The sequence below is a fragment of the Phycodurus eques genome, chromosome 4 (genome assembly GCF_024500275.1).
Source record: "Phycodurus eques isolate BA_2022a chromosome 4, UOR_Pequ_1.1, whole genome shotgun sequence".
Lineage (NCBI taxonomy): Eukaryota > Metazoa > Chordata > Actinopteri > Syngnathiformes > Syngnathidae > Phycodurus > Phycodurus eques.
This window is the reverse complement of record NC_084528.1, coordinates 19435566-19455616: the sequence shown is the minus strand read 5'-3', so window position 1 is coordinate 19455616 and position 20051 is coordinate 19435566. Positions and strand designations below refer to the sequence as shown.

Sequence of the window (20051 nt, the reverse complement as noted above, 5' to 3'; positions counted from 1 at the left end):
ATTGACAGGCCAAGTTTTACGGAGTGACGGGAAAATGAGCCAATCGGCGTTTTCAGAATCAATTGAGACACGCCCCCACCGTTACGTGCTCGACGTGCACGATGTTGCGTGCATTGCTGCATACCTTGGTCTCAGCATGAGGGAACTTGCACTTCATAAGATAGGAATGTCAATGCAGATGCAACTAGGAGGTAAATAGATTTCAAATAAATATTAATTATTAAATAGATAGACTTTAAAGATCAAATTGGTTTAAATAAATGACTAACAATACACTAATGCTTATCGCTATGGCTGTAGTTTGCAGTGATGTAGGGTAGACCCAGGCCACTGCATCATACCGAGAGGCGTTATTTTGGTTGCTTCCTTTACCTACACAATATATATCATATATTTCATGCAGTGCACTTTCAATACCACAGCCACAATATTGAATAATGTAAATCTCTCAGACAAAGACCAATCTAAAGAGATCTGTCAGAAGCACTGAGCTACAATAACTTAAATTCCCTTTTTTTTTTTTTTTTTAAATGAAATTGGCGGAATTCATTGCCAACAGTCTAATTCACTTTATTTTGTGGCATTTAGCATGGCTGTACTGCTTCCAGTATGTGTGGCTGTGTGGTGACCCACAAGAGGGAGACATTCACCAGGGGCGTGTATCTTCAAGTGAGGGGCAGGAAATGGAAGAGTAAAAAGGTGTTTTTGGCTTCAAAGGGAGTGGTTGGCTCTTTGAAACACTCTGTTTGTATGTGGAGAGTAAAGTGACATGACTGGTTCTCGTCTCCCCATCTTGTTACTTACCGCATCTCCACAAATGTTTTGGATTATTATTTTTTCTGACCAATCAGATTTCAGCCTCTGTGTTGCCATGGCATTCTAAACAGTCCAGGGTCTTCATAATCAGTAGTGCTGGTAGATGTCATTTCAAGTATATTAGGAACGGGAGTGTTTCTTTAACCAATAAAATTTTAACTGCATCATCCCACGGCCAGTGAGCTCGCCCTTGATGACATCAGCATTTTCCATCCTCTGATTGGCTGGTCAGAGCAAAACGTTTTACAGCCAATTTCGACTAGCCAAACACATCTGTAGCAATCTGCAAACAATATTTTGCTAATCAGCATCTCTGATTAGTATGATCGACAGTATTTTTGTTTCTGTCATGTTAACAGATCAATATTGATTCTGATCTGCTCCAGATGTACCTGTCACAGTTGCATGCCTGTCAAATTCAATTTTTGGTATTAATGTGGCTTAAGCAAGTCCCCACTGAAGGATCTCGTTAGGTGTTTATATAAACAAACAACACTTTCCAGTAAGTCTTGATGTGTTTACACGTGATTGAAATCTGAATTTATTGAAACATTCCCTCTATAACCTAAAATGTTCTGTACATTTAAGAAGTTCCACATTTTTACATTATGCCCTGTCAAGGTCTCCTGCATGCAGGGGCTACAGTAATATATGCGTCATGAACTCATCTATTCCTCTGTAGTCAACATACAATTGTATTGTTTTCCTTAAAACATCTCTTGGGAAATTGTGTGTGCTCTTTAAAACGGATATTACAGCTACACGCAGGGGCAGCGGAGCACCCAAAAAAAAGTGGGGTGGCACGGCCGTTTTAGGCCACTTTTTCAGTCCAAAGGGGCACTTTTATCCTCAGAAAAATTTTGTCGGTGGGGGGAGGGGGGCACTAAAATCGTAGAGGGGCACTTGGCCTAAAATAAGGGTAGCCCTAACCTCTCTGGCCACATGCCGTTTGTGATGAGGATATTTTTTTACATAGATTCCACAGGTCCAGGTCTAATCTACTCATGCATTACTCCAAAGAGACAGACTGTCCTTTTAAAAGGCAGAAATCCAAATTCAGAGACACAGATGTTAACTCTCCAATCCATCCCAACGGGAACTGTGAAGCAGGCAGAAGCCAGAGAGTCTTTTCATGTCAATCTCTCATTTATAGTCCCGCTCATACTGCAGCTGTGGCCGTCGTGAGTTTGAGGGCATCTGACAGATTGCGTTGTCGGACCCTGGAGTGGTTGATCAATTCCAAATGCGACTCAGGTACCCATCCACGATGCCGATCGGACAGTCTGGTGCCCTCTACCCAATCTGGGGAAACCCGTAGAAACCAATGAGGAAAAGTCAACAAATTCAAATTTTAAAACATTAAAATTAAGATGGTCTTACGGTCACTGCTTTGTTGCACCAGTATGATATCAGCTTTTTCTAATGACAACTCATCCGGCTGCTGGGCCACAAAAGCTCTGATACACTGCATCTGTGGGAAATCTTGGGGGGGGGAAAAAAAAAAAAAAAAAAAAGACAAATAGGCGTTCAATATAAAAGGCATGACATGACTCTTACACCCATGACTGCCTAGAGACACGCCTGTCATCAATCACAATACAGTGGCAACTTGACATTCGATTGCCCATCTTACTTTGCCAACTTGGGAGTTTTTTTTAAGGTATGAACCATCACTTGGTTAAAAATTTGAAGAACGGGCAAGCTTCAGCTGCGTTGCCACATAAGCGAAGTGGACAACAAAGTGGCGCTATTAAGATAGTGTTATGCCATCGCATGTGGGCATGTGATCTCCCATGCACTTTCAGATGTTTATTGAAAAAAAAAACAGTCAAACACACAAATACAAAATGAGACCACTGGCAAGGAGGTGCTGTAGGGCATAACTCACACAACCCGACTCCAACTCCAGATGTCACTCACTAAGCCATGCCCCTTAATGGCAAACGATTACGACAGTACGTACACTTAACATTTATAAAAGCAATGTATTTCTTTCCAATCTTTTTGATTATGTTTTTATACAATTCAGTGTTATTTTTCTTTATGAAAATGTAACACAAATTGTGTTAGGGGGCTAGAACAATGGTATTTCAATTCATTTCAAAAGAGAAAATGTATTTTATATAAAAGTAAATTGAGTTCCGAGCCTTGTAATGGAAGAAATTAAACTCGTAAATCAAAGTACTTCTGTATAATAGACACACACTTCATAACAAGTACAGTTGGGTGCCAGGCGTTTACACATGAAAGCGGGCGAAAAACACGAGAGACTGTTGGCAGGATAAGCATGTGTGTAGCCTACATACATGTCAGGAAGCTAACACAAAGCCTTATTGACACTAGAACAACTACAGTAAATGGTATGAGGCTATTACAAATAGGCAATCAAATATATACATGTGCCACAACATTACATATCATGCAAGCCCACAGTCAAAAAGCTACATAGTCAAACATTATCACACAGGTAATGAGTGATTAAGGAAGTGGTGGCACTAGCAATAAATGAACTCAGACAGCAGCAAGCATTCACCTTGTGCAGAAGAAAAATCAACTTCAGGGTGAGGGCGAGAAAGGGCAGATATCCAGCGTAGCTTATCACTCCTGGAGAAAACACAAAGGAAAACATAAATAAAAGTTCTCATTGTCTTAGCATTTTTATTTATTTTTTTCAACATGCACGCTGTCTCTTCTTACTGTGTGTCGGTCCTTAGCAGCAGTGACTTGTTTGACATGTGGAGCCTGAACAGGTTCTTCTGCAGAGAATGAAGTTTGACGCGACAGTTCTCGGCACGTAGCTCGGCCACAGGAGCGTGGTCTATCACTGTAAATCTGCCACCTCTGAAAGAAGCGCATTAGATACTGTATCTGGAAAAAGCTATGTTTGTAGAACTTACATTTGAATTCTGAAGTGCTCACGCGGAACAGAAATGCTGTGGAATTCATTGAATTGTTGAACTGTATAATGTGAGACTCGAAGTTGGAATGGTTTGAATCAGTCAAGAATTGTGGAAGTAGGAGGTACGTATGTAAAATGTCTCTTAAATTGGGAATTTTGTTATGAAACTTTAGGAAATGTCACAAATGGTTTCCAAGATGTCCTGAATGTGCCGAACATTTTTAAGTTACAATGCATTGAATCAGTCCAGAAATGTGGAAGGAGGTAACTACGTGTGTTCAATACCTCTTGATTTGGAAATTGTTTTGTGAATATTTGGGAATTTTATTGTGAAAATTTAGGAATATTATGGTGAAAATTTGGGAGTTGGGAAATGTGATAAATAGTTCCCAAGATGTTCTGATTGAGTTAAATATGTAGAAGTTGGAAAGGGTTGAATCAATCAAGAAATGTGGAAGGAGGAGGTAAACATAAAACATCTCAAATTTAGAAATGTTACTGTGAACATTTTTATATTTTGGAATTTTTAATGAGATAACTAGTTCCCAAGATGTCTGACTGAGCTGAATATTCAGTCAAGAAATGTGGAAGTAGGAGGTAAATATTTAAAATAGCTCTGAATTTTACAATTTTATTGTGAAAAATATAAAATTTTTGGAACATGGAAAATCATTCCCAGGATCTTCTGAATGAGCTGAACAGTTTGAATTTGGAATGGGGAAAATGGGGAACTTTTTTGTTGAATGACTCACTGACTTGGATAGGGAATTCTGGTGAAAATTGTGAATTTTGGGAATGTGGAAAAATGGTTCTATGGGTATCCTGAACTTCGCAAATCTTTTGACGTCTGAAGGGGCGGAATCAGTTGAGAAATATGTAAGACCCGTGTCAAAAAAGTCAGGCAAATAATAATAATAAAATAATAATCGCACTAAAATCATCAACTTTGGTGCAGAATAACGTTACATATGGTCTCCAGCATTCACACAGTAAATAAGGGGACGGAAAGGAAGCCCGCTCTGATAAGATTGACAAGATAAAGCAGATGCGGATAGAACAGGATGTTGCAAATGATCATTTAAAATCTCGGTCGAATGGATAAATCAGTAATCCAGAAAAAGCAAAGGCTGACTCACTCTTTTTGTTGTGAAAGCAGCAGGTAGTCATTGAATAAGTGCATGTAAATATTCCTCTCCATTTCCTTAAGGGAGAAATCCATCAGTTCAGTGACTGCTCCCTCCCGCACCAACCTCCGAGACTGACTGATGAGAGGAAGAGTCTGCAACAAGCAAGACAAGACCTTCATATTATTAGCATTGATCACCACTGGGAATTTTCATAAAAATTCCAAAGTTCCTCCCACAGGCGTTACATACCCTGCACTCAAAGTCCACCTTGGCACTGAGAGACACCAATGACTCGATGCTTTTCATTTGGGAGATGCTGTCATTGCTCTCTTGGATTAGCTAGAGGGCACAAGAGTAACAGTGCATTTATTAACACTGTAAAACATTTTCTGGAGCAAATGACTTCTTACTCCATATGCCTCAAAAAGATTTGCGTGAAAAACAATGGCAGAAATTACGTGCTTATTTAGCCCATGAAACTATGCTTAAATATCTTATCTACCATGTGCGGTATTTTCTTTTACATTAGAAAAAAATGGTTTATCTTACAGCTCATCCATGTGCATTGTATTTGTTTGTTTTTTCCTTTGGAAGTGTTTGTCATCAGGAATATTACTAGAATGTTTTTTTTTTTTTTTTTTTAAATCTTTGCAGTATCGGTAAGTTATGGCCCATTCTACCATGAGTGACACAGAGAACTGAATTCATGCATTTGTGTTACATCTTGCCTTGACTATTGCAACATGCTGCTTCCTGATCTTTCCATGTCTAGTATTTAAAGGCCTGCAGTTAGTCCAAAATGCTGCAGCAAGACTCTTGACTACGTCTAGAAAGGTTGATCATATTACTGCTACACTGACCAAATCGCACTAGCTACCGGTCCACCTGATATGTGATGTTAAGATTTTGGAACTTACTCATCAAGTATTACATGGCTTAGCACCTTCCTATCTTGCTGACTTAGTGGTACCTTATGTTCCATCCCGAGCCTTACGTTCACAACATGCTGTTCTTTTAGTGACTCTGAGAGCTAAAAAGAAGTCAGCAAGGTCTAGAACATTCTCTATTCAGGTGCCAGTAGTCTGGAAAGCCCTACCAGTGTAAATTAGAGAAGCTACCTCTTTAAATCTCAAATTAAGACTTATTTCTAAACTGTCGCATTTGGTAAAACCACACAAGAGTATGTAGTAGTCTCTTGCCCTGACTCATTTTGGCCTTTTTTACTGCCACTTAGACCCACTCAGCACCTGCTCAGAGATGGGCTAGGTGCCAATGAGCAAAGTGAGGCTGTTGAGTCTGTATCAAACAATCCGACAAGGCCTGATGAGAGTCACTTGCATGGAGGCACTTTATTTCATTAAATGGACTCTCCTGCTGTTTAAGATGACATTGTATAGAATCATATCATGTGATTAATGTTGCCCACTCGGCATCCATTGCAGCCTGGTCATCCTCGAACGGGGATCCTTCCATCTGTGATCCCTTCTCAAGTTTTTTCCTTGCCTGGATGGGGGATGTCACTGATTTTTGTGAACTGTGGGCCTGTTAAGTCCTTTGAGACTCTTTTGTGAAAAAGGGCTTAATCATATAAATAAAGTTGATTTTATCCCCCTTATACTTGATCTAAACTCCTAATTTAAATAAAAAGTTATCAACAAAATATTAACAGTCCAGTAATGAGAGCAGTCCAAAAAATGCATTTATAATAACACAGACGTTGGTAGAGGAGGAATTTACCTTCTCCAAAAGTCTCAAGGCTTTAATGGCCTGCGTCGCTTCTGGAGTGCCCTGCAGTTGTTCTCTTCACAATGTTCTGAAAAGGAAACAAAGTACTTTGTGTTCAAGTGGGAGATACAAACAAGCAGAATTTCATCAAAAGAAACTCCTCTGAAGTCAGATAAAACGTTGGATTTTGAACTGCTGTTAGTTCAGCGCGAAACTATGCGCATGTGACACATTGTACCGTAAGAGATCGTCAGGTCCACGTATTATTATTTATTTACTACAAATAGTGCACTGGTGGGGGAGTGGGGGAGTGGGGCGGGGGGGGGGGGGGCACGGGGAGAACAATCAAACCCCACGCAGGAAGGCCTGGACTGAGATTTGAACCTTGAACCTAAGAACTGTGAGGCAAACATGCTAATTACAAAGCATCATGTTGCTTTTCCCTTTACAGTGTTGGGGATAGAGACCAAGCCCTGCCACAAATAGCAAAAATCCGCAAGTAATTGAGGCACCCCAAAAAGGTTTATTGATGTCACAAGATGGCAGCAAACCACTTTTTTCCGATTAGACTATGGCATGAGTAAATGAAGCACCTCCTTTAAAGTTCCTGGCCATAAGTACATTGGTGCCATTTTAAATTAGATGGCTTTTGCCTGAGCACAAAATAGGTGTGTTTTTCAGAATATAACAGAGGATAGGTTCCCCCCCCCCCCCTCCCCAAAAAAAAAATCTGTAAATGTGTGAATGCAGAACAACAAATATGAATGGATTCACTGTGTGTCCTCTGAGGAAAAATTTGTTTGAAACAAACAAACAGATCAGAGCAGGTTTTACTGCAATGTTAGCAATCACCAGAAACCCACCTGGACCAACAGCTTAATTCGCGTAATTCTTTGGAATGGAAGGACAAGGAAGGAACGAAGGGGAAGTCTCTGGCAAACTGGACTCCTCTCTAACTTTTCCACAATGCGTTTGAAGCCTGGATTGTCATTCCTGAAAGAAAAAAAAACAAGCGTTTAAGAACTGTAAATACTATCCAATGGTCGATTGACATGATGAATAATGTCTTACATGAGTCTCTGGTAGGTGGCGTCCTGATAGGACTGGTTGGTGAGGTAGGGTACATAAACCATCTTGAAACGCTGACAGTGGCGAGCGATGATGTCACACACTGTAAAGTGAATGATGTCCGATTCCAGCCGCTCCTCAAGCTTTGACAAGAAGCTAAAAAATACAACAGCAAAATTGTTTAATTGAGCCCATGTATAAATGTATTTGATTTGATTCTAGCACATCTGCTTGCACACTATAGCTCGAGGGTGGGCAACCTTTTGTGCTCAATGGTCGCATTTGATTTTGAAAACAGACTGCTACGACAGGTCATTTGTAGATGAGGTTGAAAAAAAAAAGTTTAAATACTGAATAAAATAATATTCATTCTCATTTTAAAATTGTATTATTTGCAATTAATTCAATTATAATTAATTAAACAATTATTTCAAATAAAGACCAACATGTTAAATGTATGTATATTTTTATTGTGCTATTTTTGTATTATTTGCAATTAACAAATTGTTTAATAAAATGTATTAAAAAGTAAATGTCCACAGTATGTATTCTCTTTTACTAATATTTTTGTTATTATCCAGACCTGTTTAATTATTTTTGTAACTTTTAGTTAGCAAATTCCTTTGCACAATATGGCGCTTTTGTGTCGCTCCTCTCGTAATATGTGTTTGAGCTTTTACATGTCGATTCACATTATCCATTCATCCGTGTCTCTTAGAAACATCGATCTCACATAAAGTACAACGAGCACTGTTTTTTTTCTCCCCAAAACTGATGACATGATGCATGGGAATTTCTTTGTGTAAACTGGCTGAAAATACATCTTTGTTCATCTAGCTATGCCAGCAACATATAGTGACAGGCAGAACAATGAAATGCTTTTCCATAAATGGCAGAAGGTAAATTAACCTCTGTATCCACCAATGGCCAGTCGTACAATAGAAGAAGTCATGGCTTCCTTCGTGTATATCAGCTTTGTGTTTAATTAAACTGGTCCACTTTTCATACTGAGTATGTCAATTTGTAAGTTGGGATGAGATCATCATTAATTCAATATTCATACTTTTTGTGACATTTTCATCTGGTGGTGTGCCATATTTTTCAAATGTAAAATGGGTGCCTTGGCTCAAAAAAAGGTTAAGAAACACTACTGTATCTGCATCATGTCTGACCTGTGGCTGATAGCGCGGACGTCGGCCAACCGGGAAAAGAGCCAGTTCCGATCCTGGGTGGTCAATAACGACCCCAGTTGTTTGGACTTCACAAAATGCTCGACAACAATGTCCAGACTGCGGCAATAGGACGCCTCAGAGGTCACCACTTCAAATCGCACCTATAAACACAAGAAGAGGAACACGGCTCTTCATGACAGGAATACAAGCAACGATGAGTAATGCCTCTGCTCTCTGTGACTGACGTCTTTTTGACTTACTGGCGGGGGAAAAAAAGTGGAAGTGAGCCTGTCGAGTCTGTTGAAAAGCTATCTGGTAAAGACTTAACTTTTTCAAATAAATACTTACGCAATTACATCTTCTGCCAGAAGAAGGATGGGGAAAGTACTGCATTTCTGTAATAATTTTTAGCAGCCTGAGTTGTGAAGTAATAACCGACTGATTCATTTTAGTTACGCCCCGTTTAAAACGAATCAGTGGCTGCTGATGTGAAATGACGTCTAAAAACAGCCTGGTCATGAAGATCTAGTAACACATCTTTTTGCATTTTGGTGTCATACGCTTTACTGATGCCCTGAAGGAAAATTATTTTTACATTCTGTGTTGTCAGAGTTCAGAGACTTTGCAACCAGGGTAGGATAACGGCACATGTGAAAACCAACGGCCCCACATATATTGCAAGGCCCCCCAAATGGTCACTGAGGACAGACCCTTTGTTGTGACCGCTGGCTTTTACCGTCAAATGCCCTTCTTGACGCAACTTACTGTTTATCCAGGCACTGACGCATCACACCATCTGCATGGTAGGCAGCAGCATAAACCACTAGACTGCCAGTTGCTGCTGATAGACCCGAAAAAAAATAAATCTTGAACCTGTGGTTCTTTGGTCCCCTCCCACATCCTAAATTTTATATACATGTATGTGTGTGTGTTTATAAATTATATAGTACATAATACCCAACATAATATACCATATATCAATTGTTTATTATTAATAAATACAATTAATTAATTGTCATTACTCAATGCTGCTCCCAGTCACTAGGGGATAGTTTCATGGTATCTCTCAGCATTTACTAATTAGTCTAAAAACAAATCAAACTGACATCGTGGCCTATCCTGTTAATATCATTGGAAGGCCGTGTGTTTGGTACTTGGACCTTCAGTTACCACTATCACGTCGCAATTGTAGAAACCATCAATACTGTAGATAAACACAATATAACAGCCACGTACATCATTTGGAGTAATTCTAAGATCGCTACAGATGCGTTTTGCTAGTGAACAGTTTTGTTCTGACCAACCAATCATGAGGGGAAAATACTGACATTATTGTGGCCCACTTAGCTGACGCTGTGATAACAAATTTGAAAACTAATAGGTTAAGGAGACAGTCCCTCTGCTAATATAATTCACATTACATTTGCCATCACTACTGATTCTGAAGGCTCTGGACAGATAAGATTTGAAAAGGCAGCACATAGAGGCTGAAATCTGATGAGACAAATACATCTAAAGTCCAAGGAAGCGGTGCATCCAAGAAAAACACAATGAAGAGAATAGATTGTTGGCCATAAAGTATTGCAATTTCATGGAACAAATATTAGAATTTTGGATGTGTATGTAGATGAGTACTTCTCACACCGTTTAAGCCAGCAGAGAAGGCCTTGCTGGCTCTGCCCATTCACCACAGGGTAAAACGTGTGTTCTTTTATGTGTTACTTATGTGTTTGTGTTTACCTCCTGAAGGCGCCTCGCATCCTCCGTAAGGTCCTCCAGCTCGTTGCTGCTCCTGACGCCCGGCAGTTCTCTCCACAGCGTGGCTGACTGCGTGAGCGATATGGAGAGGCGCGGGGACGAGGGCCTGCCCTCACTCCTTGGGGGCTCGGGCAGAGGCAAGCTTCTAACGCTGGTGATGGAACCTGTGTGGGACAGGGAGTGGGGGTGCGGGACGGGGGGCAGCGGCGGGAGAGGTCGACGGGCCGGAGGAGGTGACGGAGCGGGAGAGGCCAAACTGTCCTCGCTAACTGAGAGGACATCAGAGCGAGACTGGCGCAGGATCTCAGAGTTCTGGGCTGCCTCACTATACTGCTGGTAGAGTTGCGCGCGATCTGTTGTGGTGAGAACAAAATGAGGGCAAGAAGAGGATGTAAGAAAAACAAAGATACAGGAAGTAGAAGACAAGAAGCTTGAAAGGAGGAGTTGTTGGCAGCACATTTTCATTATTTTACTATCTTTAATTTCTCTCAAGTTATAATGTGAAATTTAACTATTATGCATTAAATATACATTAGGCATATCAACATTCATTTTATTAATTGTACATACTGGGGGTACAGTATTATATTTTATCAATTTGTTATCATATATGATATATATATATATATATATCATATCATATATTATATATCACTGTCAATAATAAGATGCTTCCCACTTTGCACTAATAGTACAAATATTACTTTACATAAATAGAGTACACTATTATTAGCTGCTGTCACAAATTAATTTCTATCTAGCTATCCACAATATTAGTTACCTACCTGCCTACAGTGGGAGGAAGAAGTATGTGGTATGTGAAACTTTTGGAATTTCTTACATTTCTGCATAAATTGGTCATAAAATGTAGTCTGATCATCTAAACCACAAGCATAAACAAACAGTCTCCTTAAACTATTGCCACACAAACAATTGCATTGTACACATTTTTATAGACCATAATATGTCAACATTCACAGGACAAGAAGGAAAATGTAAGTGAACCTTTGGATGCAATAAGTGGTTGACTCTCCTTTGGCAGCAATAACCTCAACCAAAGGTTTCTTGTAGTTGCAGATCAGGTGCACAATGATCAGGGTTGATTTTGGACCATTGCGCTTCACAAAACTGTTGGAATTCAGCAAGATTTCTGTGATTGTCTGGTCTGAATAGCTCTCTTGTGGTGATGCCACATCATCTCAATCAGGTTGAGGTCAGGACTTTGACTGGGCCACTGCAGAACATGTTTTTCTTCTTCTGAAGCAATTCTGTTGTTGATTTACTTCTGTGTTTTTGATCATTGTCCTGTTACAACACAACACCCGATCCTCTTTTGAGCTTCAACAGTTGGACAGATGGCCCCAAGTTCTTCTGCAAAAATATCTTGCTAAACTTCTGAATTCATTTTTCCACTGATGATAGCAAGCTGTCCAGGCCCTGAGGTAGAAAGCATGCCCATACCATAATGCTCCTCCAGCATGCTTCACAGCTGGGATAATGTTTTGATGTTGTGAATTTAACTTTGACTTCATCTGTCGACAGAATATTTTGCATTGTGCAATATACAGGTGCTCTTTAGCAAACTTCAAACTTGCAGCAATGTTTTTTTAAACAGCAACAATTTTCTCATTGGTGATCTCCCATGAACCACATTCTTGTTTAATGTTTTATGTATGTTAGATTTGTCAACAGAGATATTGGCACATGCCAGTAATTGGTGTAAGTCTTCAACTGACACTGCAGGTTTCTTTTTTACCTCATTGAGCATTCTGTAATGTGCTCTTGCAGTCACAATTTGGCTAACCGCGGACTGAGGAGCATGAAGACTTTTAGAAATACTTTTGTAAACTTTTTCAGCTTTATACAAGTCAACAATTCTTAATCGTAGGCCTTCCAAGAGCTCTTTTAAGCGAGGCATGGTACACATCAGGGAATGCTTCTTGACAGGACACCACACCTTCTATCTTGTCTCATTGATTGGACTCCAGGTTGGCTCACACCTGATTCTGATTAGCTCTTGGAGAATACGTAGCCTAAAGTGTCCCTTATTTGTTCCTCCCTATCCTGTGAATGTTAAAGTTATTTTCAATTAAAAATATGAATACATTATTGTTTGTGTGGTATAAGTTTAAGCACTCTGTTTCTGTTTCTCTGTTTATTTTTTCATTTAGATGAAGATCAAACCACATTTTATGACCAATTCATGCAGAAATTTACAAAATTCCAGACGATTCACATACTTTTTTCTCCACCTGTACCGCTCTGCCTCCTCCTTACCTACCTACCTACCATCCTACCCATCTATCCCATTTTCACATACTTGCTGGAATGCAAAGGCACAGCTGCAGCTGTTTTTCCCCACAAGTTTGTGGATATGAATGCTTGCGCAAACCGTGCCTGTAGCTCTCTCTCACATACACACACGCACACACACACACACACACACACAGACGTCTTTTGACACGCACAAACATACATATGCACACACACAAACACACACACGCCACTTTCGACAACATCTGTGTGAGTAAAGAGCTCCCAGGCTTGTTTAGCATGTCAAATAACATTTTGCTTTTCATTTGTCGTTTTGTTGTAAACTGTGTGTGGAGTATGAGGTGGGAGGGTTTTGAGCCAGTGTTTCTGCCCAGATGAATCACACACGCTGAAGGGAAATGAGCCAATGCGTCACGCTTTTCCCGTCTGCGATCAAGGCCACAGATACACATCTAAAGACACGTTGCCGTGCCGCCCACCAAACTTATATGCCCGATAAAGATTTATTAGGAAATTACACAGAAAACAAGCGTGGAAGGTTTTAGCACTGTGGGGTTATACATTGTCCCATTGAGAATGTGTAGCACGTTATGAAGCGTAAAATAAACAGACCTGTTGAACAGCTGAAGCTGTACATCAAGCAAGAATGGGAAAGAATTCCGCCTACAAAGCTTTTACAATTAATGTCCTCAGTTCCCAATACATTTATTGAATGTTGTTAAATGAAAAGGTGATGTAACACAGTGGTAAACATGACCCTGTCCCAGCTTTTTCGGAACGTGTTGCAGCCATAAAATTCCAAGTTAATGATTATTTGCTATAAACAATAAAGTTTGTCAGTTCGAACATTAAATATTAAATATCAATTAAATATAGGTTGAACATGATTTGCAAATCATTGTATTCTGTTTTTATTTACAACTTAATTACAACTTAATTGGAATTGGGGTTGTATCACCAATAACATATACAGCAGGTGTGATACAGTATAAGCGGTTCTCTTTCAATATATTGAACTACTAAGCATACCTCAACCCACATTCAATTAGTTTCAGCATATTCAATAAACAAAAGGTGAATAATATCAAAGAGTGGTGAGATACTCACTGAAAAACTTTGAGTTCCTTTTCCGTCTTCCAATTGTGTCCAAAACATTCCTGAAGAAACACAACAGCGGTACTTTGTTACCCCAAAAAAAAAAAAATATTTTTTTAAATCTGGATGATTTTAAATTACTCTTTGATGTTGAGCATCAAGTACACTAAATGCATTTTCTCTTATAAAGGTGACTTTTAAACTCACCTCAGCTCCACCTCTCCCCAGCTTTTACTGCGATCATCCTCATCTGGAACAAGAATGTGTCCAGTTGTCAAAACATTATACAACAGCTTTCCCATCAAAGCACCAGAGTGCAAATAGTAAAGTCATAAAAAAAACTGGTCGAGTAGTCAAGTTTCTAAGATGGGCTTTGGTGACTGACTGATTCAAGCTGCTCGGTTTCCAGTCTGTCTCCAATCAGTCTCTTGGCTTTTGGTGTCTTTCACTGCCTCCACCTCCAATTTGTCTCTACCCACCACCCAACGACAATTTTACCTGTGACACATGCGCCGCACAGCCAAGTAAGATTGACAGTAAAAATGAGTGCTCTGATGAGGTCAATTTGTGAGATTTGACACTCAGGTGTGGCTTTTGTGGGGGTGATGGGGCAACAAAATGATGAATAATGGAAATTTGAGGGTTCCAAAGAGAAAACAATCAAAAAATCCCCTCCCAAAATCATTTAAAATATGACGATCCGAGTAACTGCACATTCGAGGCAAACAAAATTAAAAGCCTTAAGAGAATAGTTTGATGTATATTTTTTCAATCAGTTACTGATTTATTTAAGTTGAATCTCTTCCACTTATAAAGTACCTTCTACTTTTACACAATCTATCTGCTCTCTGCACATGTACTCAAGTACAGTGTGTGAGCACTTATCTTTTGGTACCCCTGTCAAAATTCCAATATATTCAAACAGATAGATTTGCTAACCAATATCACTAAGCTTTACAAATATACACACCACCTGTGACATGACACAAGTTAAATAATAATTGCATGTCTTGGATAACATTCCAGAGTGCTTCAATGATTATCTTCTTACAGAGAGGCCCACCCACTCAAAACCGGGTAATTTCAGCAGGAACGTACAATGCAGATCTTGATCCTTGGGGTTTCTTGATGAAAGCATGTCACAGAAATGTGATGATACATGGAAACTGTATTAAATAGTAAAGAAAAACAAATGCATAGTGTCTCCTTTAAACCTAATTTTTTACACGTGTAATTCAAATTTTAGATCATTTGAGCAATAATTTGTTGTTATTAGACAACGAAACTATGTACATCTTTTTGGGGACAAACTGCATATTGCATCATTTGAGAACACAAGGGCAGTGCTGATTGGTGGGCTGAGAATCAAATCATCAGTCAGGGACTGCCTCCTCTTTGGTTACCTGTTGCAGTGAATATTCGAGTTCTGCGATCCCTTCCAACACCTTCCTCCTCTTCCACCTCTACAAGCGCTTCGTTTCTTCTTTCTGTGGTTTTACGGATGCCTCGTCTCCTAAAACGAGCCTCGGGACCCAAATCCCAGAAACTACAGGTCCTCGTCAGAGTGGAGTCTCCCAGTTTCCTCGCTGCCGGGTCTGCTCTGTCTGTGCTACACTCATCAGTTTCTGATGCTATGGTCAGTGAGCCTTGACCCTCTGGAGAACCCGTCTCCTTATCCTCCCATTCTTCTCCTGCTTCATCCAGCTCTTCATCCTCATCCTCATCCTCATCATCATCGCCCTCTGTAAAGGGCATGAGAAGATCTGACTGAGACTTACAAATGAGAATGGGGCAGCTACTCGGCTTATACAGCGTGTTGCTCACAGACAAATACATCTCCATTTCCTCTTTCTCAGTTTCAGACTTCTTTACCTCATAGTCTACCTCCTCAGCCTTTTTCACGTCTACTGCTACCTTCTCTGAATTGAGATCATTGCGAGGATCACGCTCTTTATCTACCACCAGGTTTTGATCCTCCTTCCTTTCCGTGTCTAGCAATGTGTCAGCGTGAGTGTATGCAAATGTGTCAGCATGCATGTCTTGCCGCCCCATACCTCTAAGCCCCTCCACCTCCAATGGCTCTTCCTCCTCCAACTCCGGCTCCGGTTCAGAGTGCGGCTCATCTTCACTCAAGCTATGCTGGACCTTTTCCATTTGGCCCGCCTCAGTCTGAGCGAGCTCTTGTTCTCCTGAGCTGGGGTCCTCGATCACGTCCTCCCCCGAGTGACCCAGGATCTCCCGTACAACGTTTTTGGCCCACTTAAGATGAGGGGCTTGCGAATGCCGCTTAGGCTCCTCAGACATGCTCCACGCACCGCTCATTCGGATTCGAATGGCCTCTTTCTCTTCTGGGCTCATTGCATCAACGTTAAGCAATTCTAAGGCAGGGAGAATTTGCTCAAAAGTCAACTGAGAGTAGACATCGGCGTAAGGATTCCTCGGGAGAGGAGCGAGTCCATCCCTCTCAGCAATTTCTTTACTCCTCTCCCTCCACTTCATGAGGAGTTTTTCAGTCTGTGAGTCCCTTTTAAAGGGCTCAATTTCGGCGTAAGGGTCCTCTGCTTTCCTCGCTCTCATTCTTTGATCGTCTTGTGGAGAAAAACTTTGTTTGCTGTCCTCTACGCACCTGTTGCCGTCCTTATCAGCCACCTGTTGCCTGTTCATCAGGTGCTCGTCATTCTTCCTCAGTGACAGACTCAGGTCATCAGGAGGTTGCCGGCTGACATCATCGCCTCTATGATGAAGACTTTCTGAAAGGAGGTTGTGCCTTTCCTCTTCCTCCTCCTGCTCAGTGAGTGACGGCGACATCGTGTCAGGCTTCAGTTTTGGTAACGTTTGCCCAATTACACAAAAGACGTATGTGGGCTTCTTTCCCCCCCCTGCTAGTTCCTCCTCATTGGCATATTCCTCCCTCGTCCATGGTTCGTAGCCAAGAGAAGAGGCGGTGTCACCTTCATCCCCGCCCTCCCAAAAGTCCTGACAGTCCAGAAACTCCTCTCGCTCATCCTCATCGCCACTCGACACGGTCACAAAGCCGTCCTCTCCTGAAAGGATTCGGTCTTTGTCTGTCCTCCACCCTGTCTGACTTCCCCCTTCGCTCTCCTCGCTATTGCTCTCTCCCTCGGTATCCCTCTGCCAGCTTCCCCCCATCCCACCATCGCTGCCAGACAGATGATCTAACTCCCCCTGGACCTCCTTTCCTCTGTCTACATTTACCCCCTCCTGCTGCTCCCTGAACTCGCATCTCCAACTTTCAACACGTCCTCTCTCTGCTTCTCCCCCCTCTTCTCCTCTCCGCTCTTTCCACTTTACGGGCCTCTCTCTGTCTACAAAGTCGTTCTCCAGAGATGACTCTGTACTATTCCTGCCCCTCTGTGGTTCTAACCACATCCGTCTCTGCTCCGGCACACTAGCTGACATTTCTTTTCTGTCTAGCTCACTTCTCCTTTGCTCCTCTTTCTTTGCTCTCTGTGGACTCTTCTTGTCATCCCGTTCACTTTCCCTCCCCAACTCTCCCTCTTCATAGCTGTCTCTGCCTCGCCTGCGTCGCATGTCACTGTTCATGTCGCTGCTCAACTCGCCGTGACTCTGAGATCTTGGCTGTTCCCCAGAGGCCGCCTCCTTAAGGGTTGTGTCATCCCACCTAGGGTCAGCCTCTCTTTCCTGTCTTTGCCTTTCCTTCCACGGCCCGTGCGCTCTGTCGCGCTGCTCCTCTCTCCTGTCGCCGGACCGTCCTCCCTTCTCCCACACCACTCTTCTGCCGCCCTCCCTGTGTCGCCCCCGTTCCCGCTCCTCCCCCCACCCAACTAGGTATGCATCTCTGTGTCTGTGCCTGTCTCTGTCCCGCTCCCTTGATGCGCTGCCTTTGCTGTCCCCCTCACTTCTGCTGTGTTGATATGTCAACTCCTCCCGCTCTCTGCTGTCCCTCGCTCTTTCCCGCCTTGTTTCTCGCTCATCGCTGTCTCCCTCGCTCCTCGTTCCCCTCCCTCCAGCTCTCCTATGGGTCCCCTCCTGCTTCCTACTGTCAGGATGCATCCCCCTGCCTCTTCGACTGTGCGGTGAGGGCATCCTGGCCTCCCTCCCTCCCAAGTTTTGCCTTCTTCTTGCCTCATCTCTCTCTCTTGTGTCCCGTGAGTCCCATGACTTCAGGTCTCTCCTTTGGTCTCGGACAGCAGGGTTGGACTCCTGATATCTTTGCCTGGATTTTTCATAGTTTCTCCATTCACCTCTTTCCCGCTCCCTCAGCGGAGTGCTCTCTTTCCCCTGCTCTCTGCTGTCCATCTCAGTCCTTCTTGGCTTTTCTCTTTGGTGCCTCTGCTCCTGTCCTTCATCCCGTTCACGGCTTCTTCTCATCCTGGGAAACGTGTCATCTTTCTTCACATCCCATTCAGTCTCCCTCTCTACAGTCGACAGCGGCCTCCCATTCCTCCTCTCGTCCTCTTGCCTTTTTTCTCGCCCAGCCTCCCTCAGCCTGGGCACGGGGCCTCGGTCTCGTTCATAGTATCTCTCACGGGGGTCCGTATCCCTGTACCTGGACTTGTCTTTCATTTTCTTCACTTCCCGATCTCTCCGTCTCTCTTCCTCTCGGCTGCTTTCCCGCTCTGACTGGGCAGGTATGGCTGGCCTTGGACTGGAATCCCTGGAGATTCTTCCGCCTGGCTGAAGGTTACGGTCACACGTCTTTATATTTGATAAAGTGTCAAATAGGGTGCCGCTTGACCTTTTGGTCCCCATAGTACCATAATTTGGAGAACCTGGAGACATTTCACATAGTTTAGTCACAATATCAGTTAAATCAAGGAACAGGTTTAAGTAACAGCTTATGCAATGAAGTACCAACAAATACTTTTCAACACGTTTTGCTGCAACAACTTGAGAGCACTGTGCCGGTTTCAGACAGTTTTATGCCTCACTGTTGCAGAGATGAATGCTACATGGGAGCTTAATGCACTCTTCCTTCAGTTTACAGAGCAAAAATGAAGACGCAGTCCTGAGAGAAAAGAGAAAGTGACACCCTCCTACAGTTTGCTAAGAATGCAGCACAAACCTGCAAAGCACAGCAAACCAAATGAGGCCTTTGTGAAAGCTAGGGCCTGTTACACATAGGCATGGCATTTAACACGTAAGTCATGACAGAATAAGATATGCATTGCACTGAGACAAAAAAAAAAAAACACTCACAGTGGCGTTTATGTGAAAATCACAAGACGGGAGAAGCCACTCACCTGAATGTGAAGTTCTGGGGAGAGCTAGTCTCCCCCCGGTCCTGCTCAGCTCTCAAACATGGGGATTGCACAAGACACAAGTATGCATTCGCTGCTTTCACATTGTCCTAGATATCTTATTAAATCTCAAACGTGTTACAAAATGAAGCTACTTATTTAACACTGGTGAAAAAGTCTAATGTTTATGCCTGAACTCTCCTCTACTTCCTCGCTGCCTTCTCTGGCTTTCCCCACCTACTTACTTCTTCAAATTCCCAAACAAGTCTCAACAGATTGACACTTATCTTCTCCCCTCCTCCTTCAGCCCCCTTGTGCCTTGTTGTCCTCTATAAGCCGCTCTCACTGAACTGCTGTCTCATAAATCAAACAAAAATTTAGCAGGGTCTTGTCCACTACGTTTGCTTGTCTTCCCTCCCCTTAGCTGCAGCATGAAACTCCCAGGAACAAAAATACACAAGTCGCTGGCTGTGCTATCCTGCCCCATTCTTCGCTCACCAAACACAGGAAGTACACCTCCTTGGGCTTTCTGGCTCTTAGAGCAGCTGATTGGTGGATTCAGAGTAGCCGGGTGTGGCTGCACAACACGCACACACGCTCACAACCAGGTAAAGTGATAATGGAGTGGGGGAGGGGAGAAAGAGTGAAGTCTCACCGGGGCCTTGAAAAATAACTCTTCCATTCCCTTGAGTTGTAGGAGGGAGGAGAATGAGAAGGAAAACATATTTTTTATATTATTTACACAGAAAAAAAATAGGCAATCATAGAGAAGGGAGCAGTGCCACAGTGTCAGATTCATTAATATAATTAACTGCAGTTGTTTGTGATTTAAAAAATTTTTGTGACTTAAAAAAAACAATGACTTGTTTTTTTCTGATCTGTATTAATACTGACT

At 42.0% G+C, this 20051-nt stretch overlaps 1 protein-coding gene across 1 annotated transcript; it reads right to left on the bottom strand.

The window, feature by feature from the left end:
• Positions 1–1329: 1329 nt before the first annotated feature.
• On the bottom strand, positions 1330–19890 carry arhgef5 (Rho guanine nucleotide exchange factor (GEF) 5). The gene is made up of 14 exons (XM_061675467.1): positions 19160–19890; positions 15338–18688; positions 14142–14184; positions 13947–13996; positions 10548–10918; positions 8808–8968; positions 7639–7791; positions 7431–7560; positions 5092–5181; positions 4852–4994; positions 3514–3657; positions 3350–3420; positions 2197–2298; positions 1330–2118 (listed from the first exon to the last, which is right to left on the bottom strand). The coding sequence occupies exons 2-14, from the start codon at positions 18666–18668 to the stop codon at positions 1976–1978; spliced, it is 4932 nt and encodes a 1643-aa protein (XP_061531451.1). The 5' UTR covers positions 18669–18688; positions 19160–19890; the 3' UTR covers positions 1330–1975.
• Positions 19891–20051: the final 161 nt, after the last annotated feature.